Raw genomic sequence first — 17887 nt, forward strand, 5'->3', positions numbered from 1 at the left:
AAACACATTTCTGATTTGCCTGAGCCAAAAAGGCACAAAGACGTTAATTTCCGTCATTTCAACGATGGAAAAACAACCCAAATTTAGCTAGCAATCACTCTTTCAGAGAATCACAGGTATGTACTTTTTCAAAGACAGACGGTGGGAATAAAATTTCTAGGACCTAAGATGCACAGAAGGGCAATTATTTCTTCCATCTTCCTGTTGCAATTCATGTCACAAAATCAAAATAATTATCTACAATGGTTTCAAACCCTCTGCTATGTTACTCGTAGAGGGGTGGGGGAAGTGAGATCAGAAAGAAACCCTGGCACATTAGAAGATCAATACTTGAGAAACTTGTTAAATCTAATTATAATCTACTGAGATGATTCTAAGTATTTTCGACTCCTCTTAACAAGAGCTCAGCTTTGCAATAGTTATCCAAGCACACCAACTATGTGAGCCAAGAAACAATTGATATTTTAGCCGAGGTTCTTGGCTAGGAGGGGGAGGCTGGAAATGAGTCATTATACCAACTCAAGCAGGTATGCCTGGGTTGATATAGCCCAATCCCGCTTCAGATTACTCATCAGATGAGTTTTCTTTTGAAACTCAAGCTGACAAAGCCAGAACAGTAACAAGCTTAACTGGTGAGATAAGGACAATCACCTACAATAAGCTGGCACCACCAGCATATGTAACACAGGCGTGATCTTAAAAGTCAGCATTAAAACTAAATTTAAAGTTACTGTGAAATAGAGAAGTTCTCTAAACAGATTATGATAAGGAAAAAATATGTTTTAAAAGTCAACAAGAATTCAAGGAATAAATTATGGGTAAGGGAATTAAGGTTTAATATGGGACACTAGCTTTAGTTTTTCGGGATATGAAGTTGTAGGATTATAGTAAAGGGCTTTAAGTGTAGGTATCAGCACACTGTCTACTCCTCTGTTATCTATACACGTACTGCTCACTCCAACAAACCATCCTCAGATAGGTCTCATGAAAAAGTTCCTTGGAATAGGACAAGCAGGAAGTGTTATCTTGGCATAATGCAAAAAAGGATTGTCTGTTTCCTCAGTTATCCTAACCCCACTGAGGGGTTCTCATGACCCATGCATCTGAGAATGCAAAAAACAAAGGGTAAGGATATTATGCCTTTATAAACTGATACTGACTTCTGGAGTTTCAGAGCCCTCTTTTGGAGCTGGAATACAGGAGCAGATGGTCTGCTGGTTGATTTGGGGGTTGGTTGATTTGTTTGTTTACCTCCTCCATCCTTCCACAGTGTGGCATTCCAGATGAAGAGTAGATAGTACAACAAAAAGATCACCTGAATTCCTTATGCTATTTTAATGTTTTTAATCTTTGAACAAAAAAAACCCCAAAAAAACAAACAAACAAAAAAAAAACCCAACACCTGGGGAGGAAGGGAGGGATGAACTCTATCAATCTATACTTTTCACCCAGAGGGCACTGGAAGAGGCTCCCAAGGGGAAGTTGTCACAGCACAAAGTCTGACAGAGATCGAGAAGTTTGGAAACCTTCTCGGCACATGGTGTGACTGTCTGGGATGTCCTGTGCAGGCCTAAGAGCTGGACTTCAATGTCCTGGTGGGCGCCTTCCAACTTAGCATATTCCGTGATTTCAAATTTTTGACACATGCAGCCACAGTGCTCTGCTGCAACAGCGTCCTGGGCTGGAAGCAACCTATGTCACCTTTAAATGGCCTTCAGATCTTGTTATTTTTCTATCAAGTTCTCATCTTATTTCAGATCCAACACTATTCCTAGCTGTAAGGGTCACTAAGAAAATCAGTCTAAGATGAAACAGTTTCATTCAGAGGAGAAATATACTGGGAGTTGCTTCTTTGAGCAAGCTTTGGATAAAAGAGTCAAACAACTGCAACACTGGACTCACAAGAGGGAGCAAAAGCAGCAAGTGCTTTCATTTATGGAGCTAAAAAAATCCCAAACAGCTCTATTCATGTCAATTTCAGCCTAGAACATATTCCCTATTAATGAGGGGATGTCTGATGAAGAAACCGACATACTAGTGGTCTCCCAGAAGCCTGAAAAGTACAACAACTTCAATGAAAAGCACAGCCAATCAAGGGAAGAATAAAATTCTCCCTTGGGGTGCAACACCTTAGCATAGGTGATTTGGGAATCCATTATTTCATCATACTCCAAATTAATATTGCAACAAGTGAAGGTCATAATGAGAGCTTTGTAGCCTTTAGCTCAGGGCACAGGGACATGCAAATGCAGCGATTATGCTACTTTTAGAGCCAAGTTTTCACAGCATTGCACCTAAGCTAACAAATGGTGCTATGAGCACCAGCAGGGCTTATCTGCAATTCGCATAATGTGCTCTCTGGTAACACATAACTGACTCTGAACAGAAAACTAGCAGACAATTGCAACAAATTTCAGGCTTCTAAAAGGAAGGAGAAAGACTAGTTTCATCTCGCTGTTACATGAGTCAAGAAAAGTGAAGCAATAACTGTGGGTAGCGTTTGTATCATCAGGAGGCCTCTGCTGAGCTACACAGATGCTAAGACAACGCATAGAACAAACGACTCCAGTTTACTGCCCCTGAAATACTCCTACAGCTCGACTCCTGTGAACATGTGTTTGAAAACTCCAGATGCTAGAAACACACTAACTGGGCAAACTACAAAGCATGGAGCAGTATATTAGAGAGTTACTAGCCCCATTTACGGCCGCTCCCAAACACAAAATATGTAAAGCAATCAACAGGCAAATCAGACTGGAGGAAAGGTAAAAGTGATTTTCATCTGGCCTGTAAAATCCTGGAAGCATTTTGCAGATTTAACTATACTGTATGACCAGACAGCACAATTAACTGGGTATGCATAAACTGATTCCAGGGTAATTGTTAATCTTGCCATTTACTCATGCCTATAACAGACCAGTAATGCTTCAGAGAGGACGTGCTACACAACACTGGTTTCCAGGAAAAGCTCCGCTGGATATATTTTAAGCAAAGCCAAAACCCATGAAACTATTTCCTGGAAATCAGTACTAGCAAAGTCTGTCCCTCTTCACCCTTTTGTGTTTCAACAATGAATGAATATTAGGCTTTCCTGGAATCATTCATATCAATGCATGCCTCTAATAAATTCCAAGGAATTTACCTGCCATCAGAGACAGTTGTAATTCAAACCTGTTCAAAATCCTGCTCCACTTTTTAAATTAGTTTGGTCACTTGCAGTTTTCCAGTTATGATGCAGAATAAGAATATACTATTAAGTGACAATTTAAGGAAGGACTTGCTCCACTGAAATAAAGTGCCCTCCATAACACATAAAAACTGAGTCTTTTCCTCGTGTTTGCTTTGAATATTATTTTGGACCTAAGTTTATGCTTTTAAATGTAATCACCTTCAGAAACACACCACAGAAAATCCATATACTTCAATTCTATCATTTTCAGAATAGGTTCATTCAGCCCTTGATAAAATATTTCCTCATACTACGTGATTTTGTAATTTTTCACCTCTGCAATTACAAGCTATTTCAAAAAGGTAAGGTTAATCCTTTTGCTTGACACTTTAAAAAATCATAATAACCTAGTGGGCTCTTCAGAATTTCAATAATAAAAATGTTACTTTCCACACAGAGGGAAAATTTCCACAAATCTGCCAGAAAGCACCCCAGTGTAATCACAGGAGTTCTCTGATTTGCATGTATTAATAATAATAAGCAGTTGAGTTTTGAGCTTTTTCTGCACACTAGTACCTGCATTCCCTTACCAAAAGGTAACTGGGCTGTCATCCAGCAAAGAGACTCAAATATTGGAGAAAATAATTTCAAAACAAGCAACTGAGCACACACCTCCCCTCCACCTCCTGCATCAAAATGGGCTCCCACACTAAACATGCTAAAACGTGCTCTCATCAATTCATTTGCAAGCAAACAAAGCTTAAAGTAGCAAAGGGTGAGGATAAGTACTGTATGTTCTAGACCTCACATGATTGCTTTTCTATTTGTCTGATATCAGAAGCAGCTATTACAATCTAAGTGCTAGAGATATGATTTGGGGAAGTACACTAAGCTGAGATTTCTTCAACATCAAAACTTTAAACAGGATTTCCTATATCTCATTCTTACGCAATATTCACTGGCAGTTCTTATTAGCTCCATCCACAGACATTCTATGAACAAAACAAAACCAAAACATGTGCATTTCTTCTTGGAAGCCATAACCGACACAGAAACTGAAAGAGTCTCAATTCAGCTGTCCAGAAGGCATACTTGTTAAGATAATGTCTTTCAGGGTAAGATGCAATGCTGAGATAATTTATAAAATAATTCAAGGCTACATTTCTTTTAGGAATAGAATAATCTTTCGCTAACAATCTCTGTGCTTCAAGGACCTCTGTGGTAACCTTTAGTGAGAGCCTAATATCAATAATGTGTTACTGAATTAGGCCTACTGCCCCCTTTTTTACACTCATTCATGTAAAAGCCATGACTGCTCCTACAGAAAAGGGCAGCTGTAAGCAGTCCTTACACACTGAAACAGGACAAACGCTTCACAACAACCATGCAAAAGAAATGTAACAATTACAGCATAGAGTAACTGCACCAACACTTCAGTCACTCCTTCATAATCCTCAATATCATTAATATGTACCAATATTTAAACTTTTATTATAATGTCTTGGAAGTTTTCTGCAACTGTTTTGACTGTTCTCTGCTGTATCAACTTCTGCTTTATACACAGAAAAATACATGTGTCACGTTTCATGACACAAAACGTGTGTCATGTTCTCAAGTGTCATAAACCAAAGTAGCTCAAAAACACTAATGAACACATCAAGTTTCAAGTTGAGATTTTACCAGTATTCTTAATCAGATATTTTAACTATTGAAAGGGATCCAAGGTTTTTATTTTCATGTTCCAGAAGTCAGTTTTGGAAATAAATTTAAATGCCTGTCCTTTTAACCAATATGAAATGCCTTTTACTCATTAAACACTCCTGTAAGAATGCTTCTGTTTTGGAATTTAGTGCCCTATTACCAATCTGCTTAATTCTACCTCACAACGTTCAAAGAAAGAAGCTACTGTGAGGTAATTTTAGGCACTGGTCCTTAGCTAACTACTGTAAAAAGACATGCACTTTATTCCAGTGCTGTCTCCAAAAAAAGGCTCTTTAGAGCCTTCCCTTTTTTAGTTCCTCCCTGCCACCCTTGCATATTTGTTTCCTTTACTGAGATGTCCTTTCTGCCCCCCTATTTTCTGCTAGCCAACTGCTTGTGTGGCTGCACAGAAAACCAGAAATCAGCAACTGGAAAAGAAACTCCCATAATATTTTATTAGCCACATTGGCTCTCCAAAGCAGTTGAGAAAAACAGAACCCAAATCAGCAAGAGTAATACCTTTGGAGAAAGCTCATTGGTAGTCACACTCTTCTAAGAGGGCTCACATTAAAATCTTGCAAGAAAATAGCTTGTGAACTTCATGTTTCAACAGTAGCTTCCTAAACACAATTAACTCTTGTGGGGAATAAAGATCTCTAAAGATAATTTACAAGTACTGAAAATCAGAATTATCTATTCCAGGCTAACTACTGAAGCAGGCAAGACCTTTCACCTGGTAACAGAAGCTTTTGTGAATAGGTCTTAACATGAATTAATTCTTTGTAATCACTATCAGTGAGCCACAAATCAGTACCTCAAATTACTCACCAGCTAGCCTGCTAGTGTTCTGGACTCCAAAAGAATTTGAAGTTATACAGCTTTTGCTCTGGATCTGACCCACAAGCTTTTCTTTACAACTGCTTCAGATAAAGAGAATAAATAACCTTTCTGAATCAAAACTCAGCCACCAGAGCAGCATCAGAAAGCCTCCCATGATGTCAAACTAAAACCAGAGCCTTTCTTCAGGTACTGATGCTGGAACATGCAGTCTCTCTTCCCCAAATTCTTGTTTCTGCAACTAGAGGAGCTTTCAGCACATTGATATAACTGTTGATGCAACTTTGCACTGAGACAGATGAGGAACTGCTCTGAGGAAAAATAACTCAAAAGAAACAATTTTTTACGACACGGCATTACTTGTATATTATTTGGGGCATCCAGAAGACAAGGAAAACAGCAGAAAACTTTGAACACCTCTTCTCCTCAAAGAAACACTCAAGCCTCAGCCACATCATTTCCCATCAAACATTATTTCCCAGTGGTTACCTTCTGTTCTTCTCTTTCTGTTGCATTTTGACACTTCTCAATCTTCCACTGCCGCATGAAATCTCGCAGATATCCAAAGAGAGTGAGAACACCATAGCCTACATAGGTCAGCACAGCAACCAGCATAGGTGTTTCTTCAAAAGCTTCATTGAAAGGCCTTTTGTATAATCCTCCATTGTGCACAATATGATTTATCTATAGTAAAGATTTAAAGAGAGGCAGTTGAGGTATTAATTGAAAAAAGGCAGATAGACATTTCAGAGTAGTCCCCAGCCCTGTGGTCAGTTTTAGGCTCTGCACCCCTCACCACTCAGCAAAATCTGCTTACAGCTAAGTTCAGCCTTTACGGATAAATACTACCAGCCTCCATATATGAAGATGCCAAGCTGCTCATATAACCCACGTCACAGTTACCAATCCAGGGCAGTTTAATCTAACATCTCATTAAAATATTTAGTTTTCAAAGCTACATACAGAGCATTGCTTACATCTAGGCAAACCAAAATGAAAAGAGTGCCTTCACCAAGAGGGCACAAGTAACAGAACAGTGACGCATCTCAGGATTACTACAGAGAAAAACAAAATAGAAAGTAATAGTTTTATCGATCTAAACAACATATTCTCAGACTTGGAAGCCTATATTAGTGTAACAAAACAATCATAATCCATGTGTCTCTGTAGCTGTTAGCCTAAGACGCTGATAGAAACACTGCACTCATCCATGAGGCAGACATGACACCACAGACAAATAAGTCATTGTATATACTCTCAACACAGCATATATGTCAGCATACAGAACAAAGCATGGCTTTCTGCATAAAATCCATGCTAAAAGTCATCTTGCTACTTATATGTCATATAAAGGTAGATTTACTAGCTGCCTAGTGCATACAGCAGGTCTGTCTCAAGTATAATTACTGGAAGATGCAATATTTGCAACTATAACAGAAAAACTTCACAGCTACAAGGCAAGTGCTCACCCAATATTAACACTGAGGGAAAAGATCATGGTTTTAACTAGACTGTTTTTTCAAATTGTTAAGTTAAAGATGAGATCTCATAAGTCAATGAATGAAAACATGGAAATCTAGCCATTAGATGCAAATTGCTTTCTGAATGGCTATGTTATAGAATGGCTGCACAATAATAGAATAGGTACATATGAAAGAAGACTCTACAAGACATAAATCCCCTTTGTGTAGCATCAAATACATATAAAAATAAGAAATGTATTTCTTAAAATGTACTAATCAAAGAAACAACAACACTTAGGAAAGAGATTGAACCTAAATTCATCAAGAAAAGACAATGGCAAATCATTCCTGAGGAGTCTGAGCCAGCAGACAGAATAAAACCAGTTACTTGCCTATGTCACTCATCATACGGAAAAGTAAGGTAGAATCATACTAACCTCTACAACAGTTGATGAATTAATAAGGCACACATACTTGCTGGCATCACCAGACACTGCATTATTTGGAAAGTGATACCTGCTCATCTCAGGCGCTGGAGTAAGTCTGTATTTCAAATCCGTCATAAATATCGTGAAAGCAATTTTTCAGAAGCAAGGGGCTGCTCTTAGCAATACAATTATGCTAGAGCTATGCAGTCACCACATATAAACCACAACAGCACCTTCCCTCCTGATTCCTAACTCTTCCCTTCTGCTGACACAGTTTTAAGCAAAGCAAATCCTTGCTTTGGTCACCATAGCTCTGAGGACAAGAATACGTCTAAGTATGGAAACAAAATAGCTAAGACAGAGTAGGAACTTCTTTTTTAGCAGCAGCACTTAAAGACAGATGCAAGTAACTAACCTGCAGTGCTTTGAGGCCAGGTTTAATACTGAAGTATTATTTCCAAGAACATACTGCATACACTGGTAGGTTAAGGTAGAAAATTACCATGGCTTTGGCACAGGTGTAGGAACACTTACTTACTACAGCTCAAGTACTGGCAATTTAAGGCTTTAATGCAGGCCAAAGGTTCATACACTGTTCTCTTCATGCTGGCCGAAGAAACTACCCTTGCCCCACTCACTCCCACTTTGAGCCATCTGTACCAGCCTCCAGCTTGCACAACTAAAGCAACTAAATCTGATTATCAGCATAGCATCCCTTCAACACTGAACCAATCCATGTTGAAAATATAATCGTTTGTAGAAGGTTATGCATTAGACCATAACAGTCCTTACAGTCATAGAGAGAGCTCAGCAAACAGGAAGCAGCAGCTTTTAGAGAGAGAGGAAGGGCAGCAGCACCATGACAGTGACAGAATCAGTGAGCCAACACTGCAAAGGAAAAATCATGGAAGCCGCCTCTTCTCTATTACTCTCAGGATTGCTTAACTGTATCACTATGGCTCCTGTTCACAAAACTATAGAATTTTGTTGCATCCAGATACAAGAAAGATCATGCACCAAAGCTCTGACCACCACAGTTTCACAGCCTGGGGAATTACAAGTTGAAGTTTGCATCCTCACACTGTCAGATCAGGCTGTGATAGCAGCTGCTCAGGAGCAGGCACACTACATACCTGCCACCTGTGCCTGCCTACCAGCACCTGATTTGTGGATAAGCAGACAGAAAACTGGTAGTGACTATTTCACAAATTACCTAGTATTGAATAACTAGAGAACACATCAAAGCTTCTCATGTCTTTCCCAGGTAACTGGAAGTTCATCTGGAGGAGATGAAAGGCTACATCCTAAGATAATGGATCTGAGGTTACCAAACACCAAAAAGTAGTTACTGAAAAAAAAAAAAAATAGAGACCCAAATCTATATGCAAACTTAATCGGAATAAAAACATTTTTTCAAGTCTTTGGGGGTGGCTGTGCTTGTAACAAATGCTAAAACTAAAAAACCTATTCGATATGGGCAATCCCAATATTTCACTAAGAAAGGCTGTTTTAGGAATACCTGTATTGATTCAACCTATACTTCAATCAATTTCACTTCTCAGTGTTCTTCCACCTATGTGCTAATACATCCTTAAATTTGCACATCAGCTGAGAAGCTTGTGTCATCCTAGCTGAATCAAAAAATTAAAGACTGATTGCAATTCCACAAACTCCTCATGAAGCATATGACTATAAAAAAAACCTCTAGAATTTGACAACAGAAGAGACATTTGTAGTCACATTAAATACAAGCCTATTTGTTTTTCTAAGAATGCCTTATAAATCCACACATTAGCCTTCCAATGAAGGTTTATATGCTGCAAGCTCCAAAACTGCTGCAAAAGAACACCAGTTTTAGTTCCAGAGACTGAGAAACAAGGTGCCTACAGTTCAGTGCTTAATTTCCTTTTACCGGGAGGACAAAAAGGCACAGAAGATTAAGACTTTTATGACTTCAACAAGCCTTATGATCATAAAGTGAGCTATGACCTTTGAAGTAGAATATACAGCATATCCAAGTACAAAGAAAAGTCAGAGTTCACTTAAACACATGGTTCAAAGAAAGTACCTGTATGCTCACCTACACCTCTCTTTCCTGTACTGTGCAGAGTACACGTATGCAGAAGAGCACCATCACATTAAGAAACTCAGCTGCAGGAGAATCAGAGAGCACAGCTCAGCTGGTTACAGAGGGCAGCAAAGAACCAGCCACAGGTAATGCTTGTGCTGGGCCAAACTCTTGGAGAAGCTGATTTGAAATCACATGAAACAGTTTTATAGCAGTTACTGAGCAGCAGAAGCAGAATCACACAGCTACTGCTAGAAAGGACTCCACTGGTCTAAGCAAAACACATCAGAGTCTGATGATAATCACAGAATGTACTGAGTTGGACCCAAAAGGACTAACGAGTCCTGCTCCTGGCCCTGCACAGTACAACTCCAAGGGTCACACCATCTATTTGAGGGAGTTGGCCAAGAGCTTCTTGAACTCTGTCAGCAGGTTTGGTGCTGTGACCACTTCCCTGTTCCAGTGCCTGACCACTCACTAGGTGAAGAAGTTTTTTCTAATATCCAACCTAAACCTGCCCCAGAACAGCTTTATGCCCTTCCCTTGGGTCCTGTCACTGGCCACCAGATTGAAGAGATCAGTACCTCCCCCTCCTCTTCCCCTCTTGAGGATGCTGCAGCTGCAATGAGGTGTGCCCTCAGTCTCCTCCAGGCTGAACAGACCAAGTGACCTCAGTGACTCTTGGTAAAGCTTTCCTTCTAGATCCTTTCACCATCTCTGTAGCCTTCCTTTGGATGCTCTCTGTATCCTTTGTGAGTGAGAAGACAAAAGCCATGCACAAATGTGGGAACATTTGCAGATTCTACTGTAGACAACACACAGGACTCTGGGCACACCCCTAGCACTGCAGGCATGCACTTTAGGGAGAGAAGACGCTCCAAGTGCAATACATGCTGCACACAGTACGAGAGCAGTACACAGTAACTGCTTATTGCTGCTACCCTGGGAAAGGTCCAGCACTCTGTATTAAAGAGGCCATTTCATTTCATGCTGACAGGAAGAACAAATTCAGAACCTGGCAGACTTTATGTAAACACATTAAAAAGATTATTTATGCCAGAATACAACTTTGCTAAATTCTTATTAAAATTCAGTAGCTTCTCATTGCCACATACCACACATGCTGCAGAAATTTTGCTAACAGGTTTGCCGCTTCTATTTTTAGAAACACACTATGAAAGACCACATCCATGAGTGTGCCTCTGTATGCAAAAGTGGTCACAATCATTACAAAGGATTGAGGAAATCAGCACTACAGAAACCACAGCAGGGGGAATTCCATGAAGGTAGCTACTCTAAACTGTTAGATTTTCTGTGGTAGTTTTACTGTCACCTCTAGCCTTTTTCCTTGCACTGCTTTGCTTAGACTTCAAATCTCAGACTGTTGCATGGGTAAAAAAAACACGTGTTTATTACCAAAATTAGAATTAACTGGTTTGAATTATATTTTAAGCTTTAAAAAAACCCACAGGAAATAAACTTGTTTTATAAAATAGACTTTAAGAGTATATCTTTAATTAAAGATTTGTTCTTCTTGATAGGTATTATTAAATATTTTTATTTACAATTAGTCATAACAAATTTGACAATCCTTGTTTAAGATGCACTTACCACATCTACAAAAGCAGTGTAAAACTTCACAATCTTTAAAAGTTGTTTGGGTCTGAGTTCTCCACTGCCCCCCATTAGCAAGTAAAGGATGCAATTAAACTTGGGGTTTTTTGCTTGCTACCTATAGGCAGAATTTGAATTCTAATGAGAATATACTATTTCTCTGACACTTTACCTTAAATTACCTTAAACCTCATGTGTAACTTTATCTATTACGTTCAGCAGATTTCAGGGATACAGAATACTAAATATGACTTACAATAAAGATTTCCAAAGACATGACAGGTCTGCAGTGCTTCCCTAACCTGTCAGTCTCCAGGCTCTAAGATACTGAAAGCATTTCCTGACGTATTTAAGAATTTGCTCTCATTTTTATAGACATTAAACCCCATTACTTCCTACACTTTCCAACTCTTGTTTTCTCAAGTATGAGTATTCTTCAAAACTATACATTTGAATTAAAAACAGTTCTTTTTCTATGATTAATTTCTTAATGATGGCAAAACAAAAATCTGGAAACCTCATGGAACATGGGCCAGTGTTTTACGTTCCACCTAGAGAAACTGAATTCAGTAGGTAATTCAGATAAAGCTTTTGTCCCCGAACAAACTGAAAACATGAAATTTAGAAAAACCCTTGTTTCTGTTGCACAATTAAGACAGAAAAATACAATATAACACTCAAGTAGATATAATTAAAAAAATTAACTTGCATATATTTATAACAATTTCTTAGAGCATATAAGGCTTATCACCAGCTAAACTTGAAATAGCAGTCCAAATACAGATTTTAACATGTCACTTATTTCTCAGGAGCACATATTCAAATCTAAGAGAAGCCCATCATATCAGCAGCTACCATAGGCGTTTATTTTTATACCAAGACAGACACACAAATTCTCAACAAGTACAACACTGGCACTATGCTTACTAATTTAATATGATGGCCTCAAATATTCATTTAGCCAGGGAAAATGTTGAGTAGTTATTCCTTCCACAAAGGCTTACAGTCTTTTATAATTGAATTCGGTAGTAGCAAAAGATCGTTGTGCACGGGCACATTTTTTCAAAAATAAAAGAGTTCTGTCAATTAAAATACCTGAACAAGGTTGCAGTCTTTTTTAGATCAGACAACTTTCTTCTCACTTCAGTTTTATGTTACTGACATAATAAATACAGTCAATCATAAAACCAATCAAGAGTCAGAAACTAGTGATTTCTTTGCTCAGGTCTGATGTAAGCCTCAGAGTACCTGCTATAAGCCCTCAGGTGCCCATTTTTACAGGGGTTTGGGGATTAAATGCTAATGTCTAAGCCTGGACAAACTCTCCTGCAGTCCACGAGGTCACCCCTGTAACCATGGAATAACCAAGGTTGGAAGACACCTCCAGTGGCCATTGTGTCCAAGCCCCAACTCAAAGCAGGGCTAATTACAACAGGTTGCCAAGGGCCACATCCAACAGTCTTGAATTCCTCTATGGATGGAGATTTCACAATCCCTTTGGGCAACTTCTTCCAGTATTTTACCACCCTCGTGGGAAAAATTATTTTCCTTCTGTGCAATCAAAACCTCCCATTCCTCCAAACTACATGTGTTGCCTCTCATACTATTGCCACATGTTTCCAAGAGTCTGGCCCCATTTTTTCTATATCCTGCAGACAGCTAGTTAAGCCTTCTCTCTTCCTAAGGTTGTGCAAACCCATCTCTTGCAGCCTCCTCATTTCTTGGGGACCTGCACTGGATATACAGATTGATGTGGTTATACCAACATCTTTCTGAGAAGCTCAAAACTGGACACCATTTGCAAGATGCAGTCTCCCAAATGTTGAATGAGGGGGAACAACCACTGCTTCATGAAGAAGTTAATGAGATTTAGATTCTCAAGATAATTTTTTTCCATCAGAAATACTTTAAAATTTGCACACAGATATGAAAAAACCTCACAAGTCTGTACTCCAATTCCTTTTTATACCAGTGGATAGGGTAGTTACTTAATACACTTATACTAACTTTCATCTGAAACAAGATTCACGTCACTGCTACCACTAAATCACTCGTAGCAAGAACTTGCGCTATCTGCTGCAGTCGTCTTAAGTGTGCTTTCCGAAAGAAACTACACTAACTTGAATTCCAGCAAAACCATCTTAAAAATCAGGATGAAGTCATTGTTTCCCTGCATCCTGAAGCATCCCACGAGATGAACCTATAAGCAGTTTGCTCTGTTTAAGAAGAACAAGCACAAATCACAAGACTACACAAACTGTTTTCTGTCCACACCAAAGCTTCCAGAAAAGAAATATCTATGCTGGGCATTTTAATAGCTGTTAGAATTCAGGACTTGTGACAGTCTTAAAGGAATGCAAATCCCACAGTCCTCCCACTTTTCTTAACCAAACTATTTCTTGTCTTCCTGAGGAAGCAGAACAAGACCTTGTTTACAAAGGCATGCGTGTTATCTGGAAGTTGCTATAGGATGGCATTTGAAAACCTTCTAGAAACATCAGGGAAATTAAAAATTTTTAATATCATTTCAGCTCCTATCTAACTGACTTGGAGATACTGCACACAACAGAAATTAAGAACTTGATATCTAAAACCTATATTCCAATTTTATTTTTTTAGGTTGAGAGTACTTCTTTAACTTCTAGAAACACAACAGAACCATTCTAACGAGAAAAGTTCAATTAAGGAGTAAAAAAAAAAAAATATTACTAAGAATTTGTTCACAATAATAGGTGGATTCAAATAAATTATCTAGGAAAATAAGGACATCTTCTCCCATTAAAGATGTCCCAGTCTCCCTATTCTAAGCAAGAAAAATCTTTTAAGATGCAGGATTGGAAAACCATTAGTCATTTGCAAAACATTCCAAAGGAAAAATACACTTCAGTTTTAAATTGCATTGCAGAAAGAAAAAACAATTTCCCCCCACTTATTATTCCCACAAGTGTCTTGACAGCTCCTAAACATAACTTTTATATTGAACTCAATATAAAGAGTTCTCCCCAAAAGACCAGAAGGGCATAAAAAGCACAATCATGCACAACTTCAAGAGGTAACTTCACATCTCTTTCAGTAAGATTTGCTCTCTTTCTCCTATCTATGTTCAATTCCTCACATCATGACAATACCCTTTGAGACGTCAGGCTTTTATCTTACATAGTGCAGTATTATACCAGAGTTCTAAATCAATATTAAGTTCATCCACAAATTGCTATTCTTTCTAACCATGAACTCCCTTAACTGTACACAGTCAGAAAAAGTCAGTTTTCTCCAACATTCCACAATTTTTAATTTCTATATGGTTCTTCAACCTCTTTTAATTAAGGTGTTCATAATGAGATTGAAATTCAGTTAATGCAACAATCTCTAAACAGATTAACTTCAAGCAGGAGCCAAGTAATTTGAATACAAGACATCTCAGGAAAGCAAAGAGCTCTTACTTATCTAAGTATTTCAGGAGAATGTTTTTACTATGCTGGAACTCTAACTTCAAATGGTCACTTTCCTTGTCACCGATGATGTTTCATTAATCTCCAAGGTAGCCAAAGTCTGTTACTGCACAGTTTTTGTAGGCAGCAAGTTTCCCTTCCTCTTACCATAAAGCTTTAGCAGTTCAGAAAGAACTGCTTTGAAAATTAAGCAAACAATTTCACCCTCTTCTGTTCATGCTGGAGTAACAGTAGAGAACCCACTCTATGTCAAATATCACCCTTAGTGGAGGAAGTATCATATAGAAACCTTTGAATTTAAGCTTTTTTTTTTTTTTAGGATAAAAATCTCCAAAACAACATAAATCAAGAATTAAAAAACCTCAAAAAGTACATAGATAACCTGAGCAGAAACGTCCTAGGTAGAAGAGGACTTCTTTTTTTTTCACATAGTTAAAAATGGCTAAAGCTTTCCTGCACTATCAAGCCCTACTGGAAGGCATGGTAAAGCACTGCCCCGACTCTAAGGTCTCAGCTCAGAAGCTCCATGGTTTTCCAGATAAATTGTCAATGACTGCAACATTTCTTTAAAGGGATGGTTTTCCTTACCCTTCCTCTTCCCATCATTTTAGCTAGATCTCATTTTGCCTCTTATTTCCCACAGAAAAACCAGGAAAGGCTTTCTCAAAAAAGTTCTTCTCCACATCCTTACTTTTCTGTTTGCTTTTTCTTCCTACTAAGTAACAATTGCATTATTTTGTGTAAGCTGCCTCTTTTTTAGTACTTGCTTAGTCACAGATTCTCAAGTGCTGAAATGTGTATGTGTATGTGACATGTACATAGTGTGTATGTACACAGACAAATATACTCAACACAAAGTGAGCACTCACATGTTTCCCTTCTTCTGTAGAAAGGCCCAAAAAACAAAATTGAAAAGGCAAAAGACCAGTCAAGTAGCCAGATCTGTGATATATCAGCAAACACATCTTTTGGCAGCTTACCATCACTGATGCTATCTGAGAAAGCTGTAAATAATTAGTTCTCCTAAACAGCTGCTTCTTCCAGTCCACTTCTAACATTCAGACCCTCACTCTGAAAGTTGGCCCACATAGAATTATAGAGAAAATAATGTAATACTCCTAATTATAAATGTCTATTTGACCATCAAGCAGCTGCCAGAAAGGTATCAAACTTTCCTGCACTCTTCTTATATCCTCTACTACAGTGCCACTACACTTTGGGTTTTTTGTAAGATTTCTCATGACCACTTCTCCAGTGAACCCTGACCCACTTTAGAAATAGTTATCTCAAATGCCTCAGGTCTCCAAAACATATCTGAACATAGTATCACGTACAAGCTACTAAGGGAACAGAATATCTCATAAACCAGCAAGGTTTTTAAGCTTCCTCAGTTTGACATCTATGATTCTTCCCATTCACAAGCTGCATCACCCACGTTTTCCAGATACAGAGGTGAACAAGGAAAGTCCTTGAGGAAAATGGAAAATGCTTCCCTACCCCATTTTCTATTCTTCTGAAGTAGAAGAATATAACTGTATTGAGGCCTTCTTCTTTAGAAAGCACAGGTGGGGAAAAACACTCACAGAAGAACTCACCATCATCACGCTTTGTCTTATTACAAAGATTTACAAGTCAGGTTTTACAGTCAGCAGAGCTTAGTGTTTGCACAAGGCTAGTCTACCAAAGCCATGGCTCCCCGAGCCAGTACAAGCAGACACTGCTGCCACATGAAGGTACTGTACCTCCCTCCATCTGTTCACTTCCAGTACTGCGCTCTATCTCCCAAGGGCCTGGGCAAGACTATGAGCATCAAAGCAGTCAGAGAAATACAGCAAGTATCCTCAAAAATCAGTTTAAAAAAACTCAGAGAAAAAAAGTTTCGTTTTACCCTACATCAGTTCCCAATCCAGTTCACACAGTGAGTGCACAAGCCTTCACTGAAAAAATAGAAGAGATAGCAGAGGACTGAAAAACAGAAGCAGCAGGAGAGATGATGTTGAACTTGAGGTGTTCAAGGAAACATAACCTACTGCCTTCTGGTGAGGCTGACTTCATGACAACCTTTAAGTTCCTTACATTATAACACCAAAGTTGAGTGTTTTGCCAAGAAACAACCGAAGTCTGCAAGCACGAACACACACTTTCATCAGAGGGCGTTAATAGAGCCAGACGGGCAGTGAGTGCTGCACCACCCTCCAACTCTGCTCGAGAGGAAAGTCCCTGCTCAGGGCTACTCGTACCCACAGCCCCACGCGTCGCACCTGGAACAACCAAACAGCGGTGGAGAATTGCTAAAACCTTTTCTTCTAAACCACGGACCTACTGTGCTATAGCGAGGTTTAAGTTCAAAGCTCTGCCACCAGTAAAAGCCTTGCAGTAAAGTTACAGCCGGGAGTCCAGGGACAGTCATTTCCCACGCCGCCACTAGTGCGGTGAATGAGCAGCTCCCGGGCACTGCCCTTGCTCCTCAGGCGAGGGCTGACGATACAAACCAAACCACCTGGGTTCTGCCGACATCCCTCACAGCCACACCTCGGTACCTCCCGGGGCCCCGCCGCCGCGCTCCCCGCCCGCCCCGGCGCCCCCCTCCTCCGCGCACACCTGGGTGCCGGGCGGGCCGCGCACGAAGCCGTTGCGGAGCGCGCCGTGGGTGCCACCACCGCCGCAGCCGTTGGCGCGGGGCCGCTCGGGCCGCTCCATGGCGCCGGCCCCGCCGCGCCCGCTCCGCCGCCCCCGCCCGGCCGGGCCGCGCCGCGCCGCACCGGAAGCGCGACCCGCGCTCCCCCAATGGCCGGCGCGGGCGTCACGCGCGGGGACAGGCCCCGCCTAGACGCGCCGGCGCGCGTGCGAAGCGGGCCGCCGGGACCCAATGAGAGCCCGCGCGGCACCCGGGAGGGAGGAGAGCAAAGCGAAGGGAGGGGCTCGCCCAATCGTAAAGCGGAACGCCCGTGGGGAGGCGGAGCCAGGAATGAGCAGTGCCCAATCACTTGGTAGAGATGGGAAAGGTAGTGAAGGGGAGGAGAATAGCTAGCCAATCACAGCGCGAGGCCGAGGCAGGGGCGCGCGAGAGAGAAGCAGCGTTCGTCCAATGGTGGAGGGAGGAGTGAAGCGGGGCTGAGGCGGCAGCCAATGGGCGGGCGTGGGAAGGGAAGGGAAGG

At 40.3% G+C, this 17887-nt stretch overlaps 1 protein-coding gene across 1 annotated transcript in view; it reads right to left on the bottom strand.

The window, feature by feature from the left end:
• SPTLC2 (serine palmitoyltransferase long chain base subunit 2) overlaps positions 1-17465 on the bottom strand; it is a 72950-nt gene extending 55485 nt beyond the window's left edge. The window contains exons 1-2 of the mRNA XM_014869809.2: positions 17331-17465; positions 6197-6391 (exon numbers count right to left, since the gene is read on the bottom strand). Of these exons, the coding sequence (XP_014725295.2) occupies positions 6197-6391; positions 17331-17429 (294 nt within the window). The 5' untranslated portion in view covers positions 17430-17465. The remainder of the gene's footprint in view (positions 1-6196; positions 6392-17330) is intronic.
• Positions 17466-17887: the final 422 nt, after the last annotated feature.

This window comes from Sturnus vulgaris, chromosome 6 (assembly GCF_052056855.1).
Source record: "Sturnus vulgaris isolate bStuVul1 chromosome 6, bStuVul1.hap1, whole genome shotgun sequence".
Lineage (NCBI taxonomy): Eukaryota > Metazoa > Chordata > Aves > Passeriformes > Sturnidae > Sturnus > Sturnus vulgaris.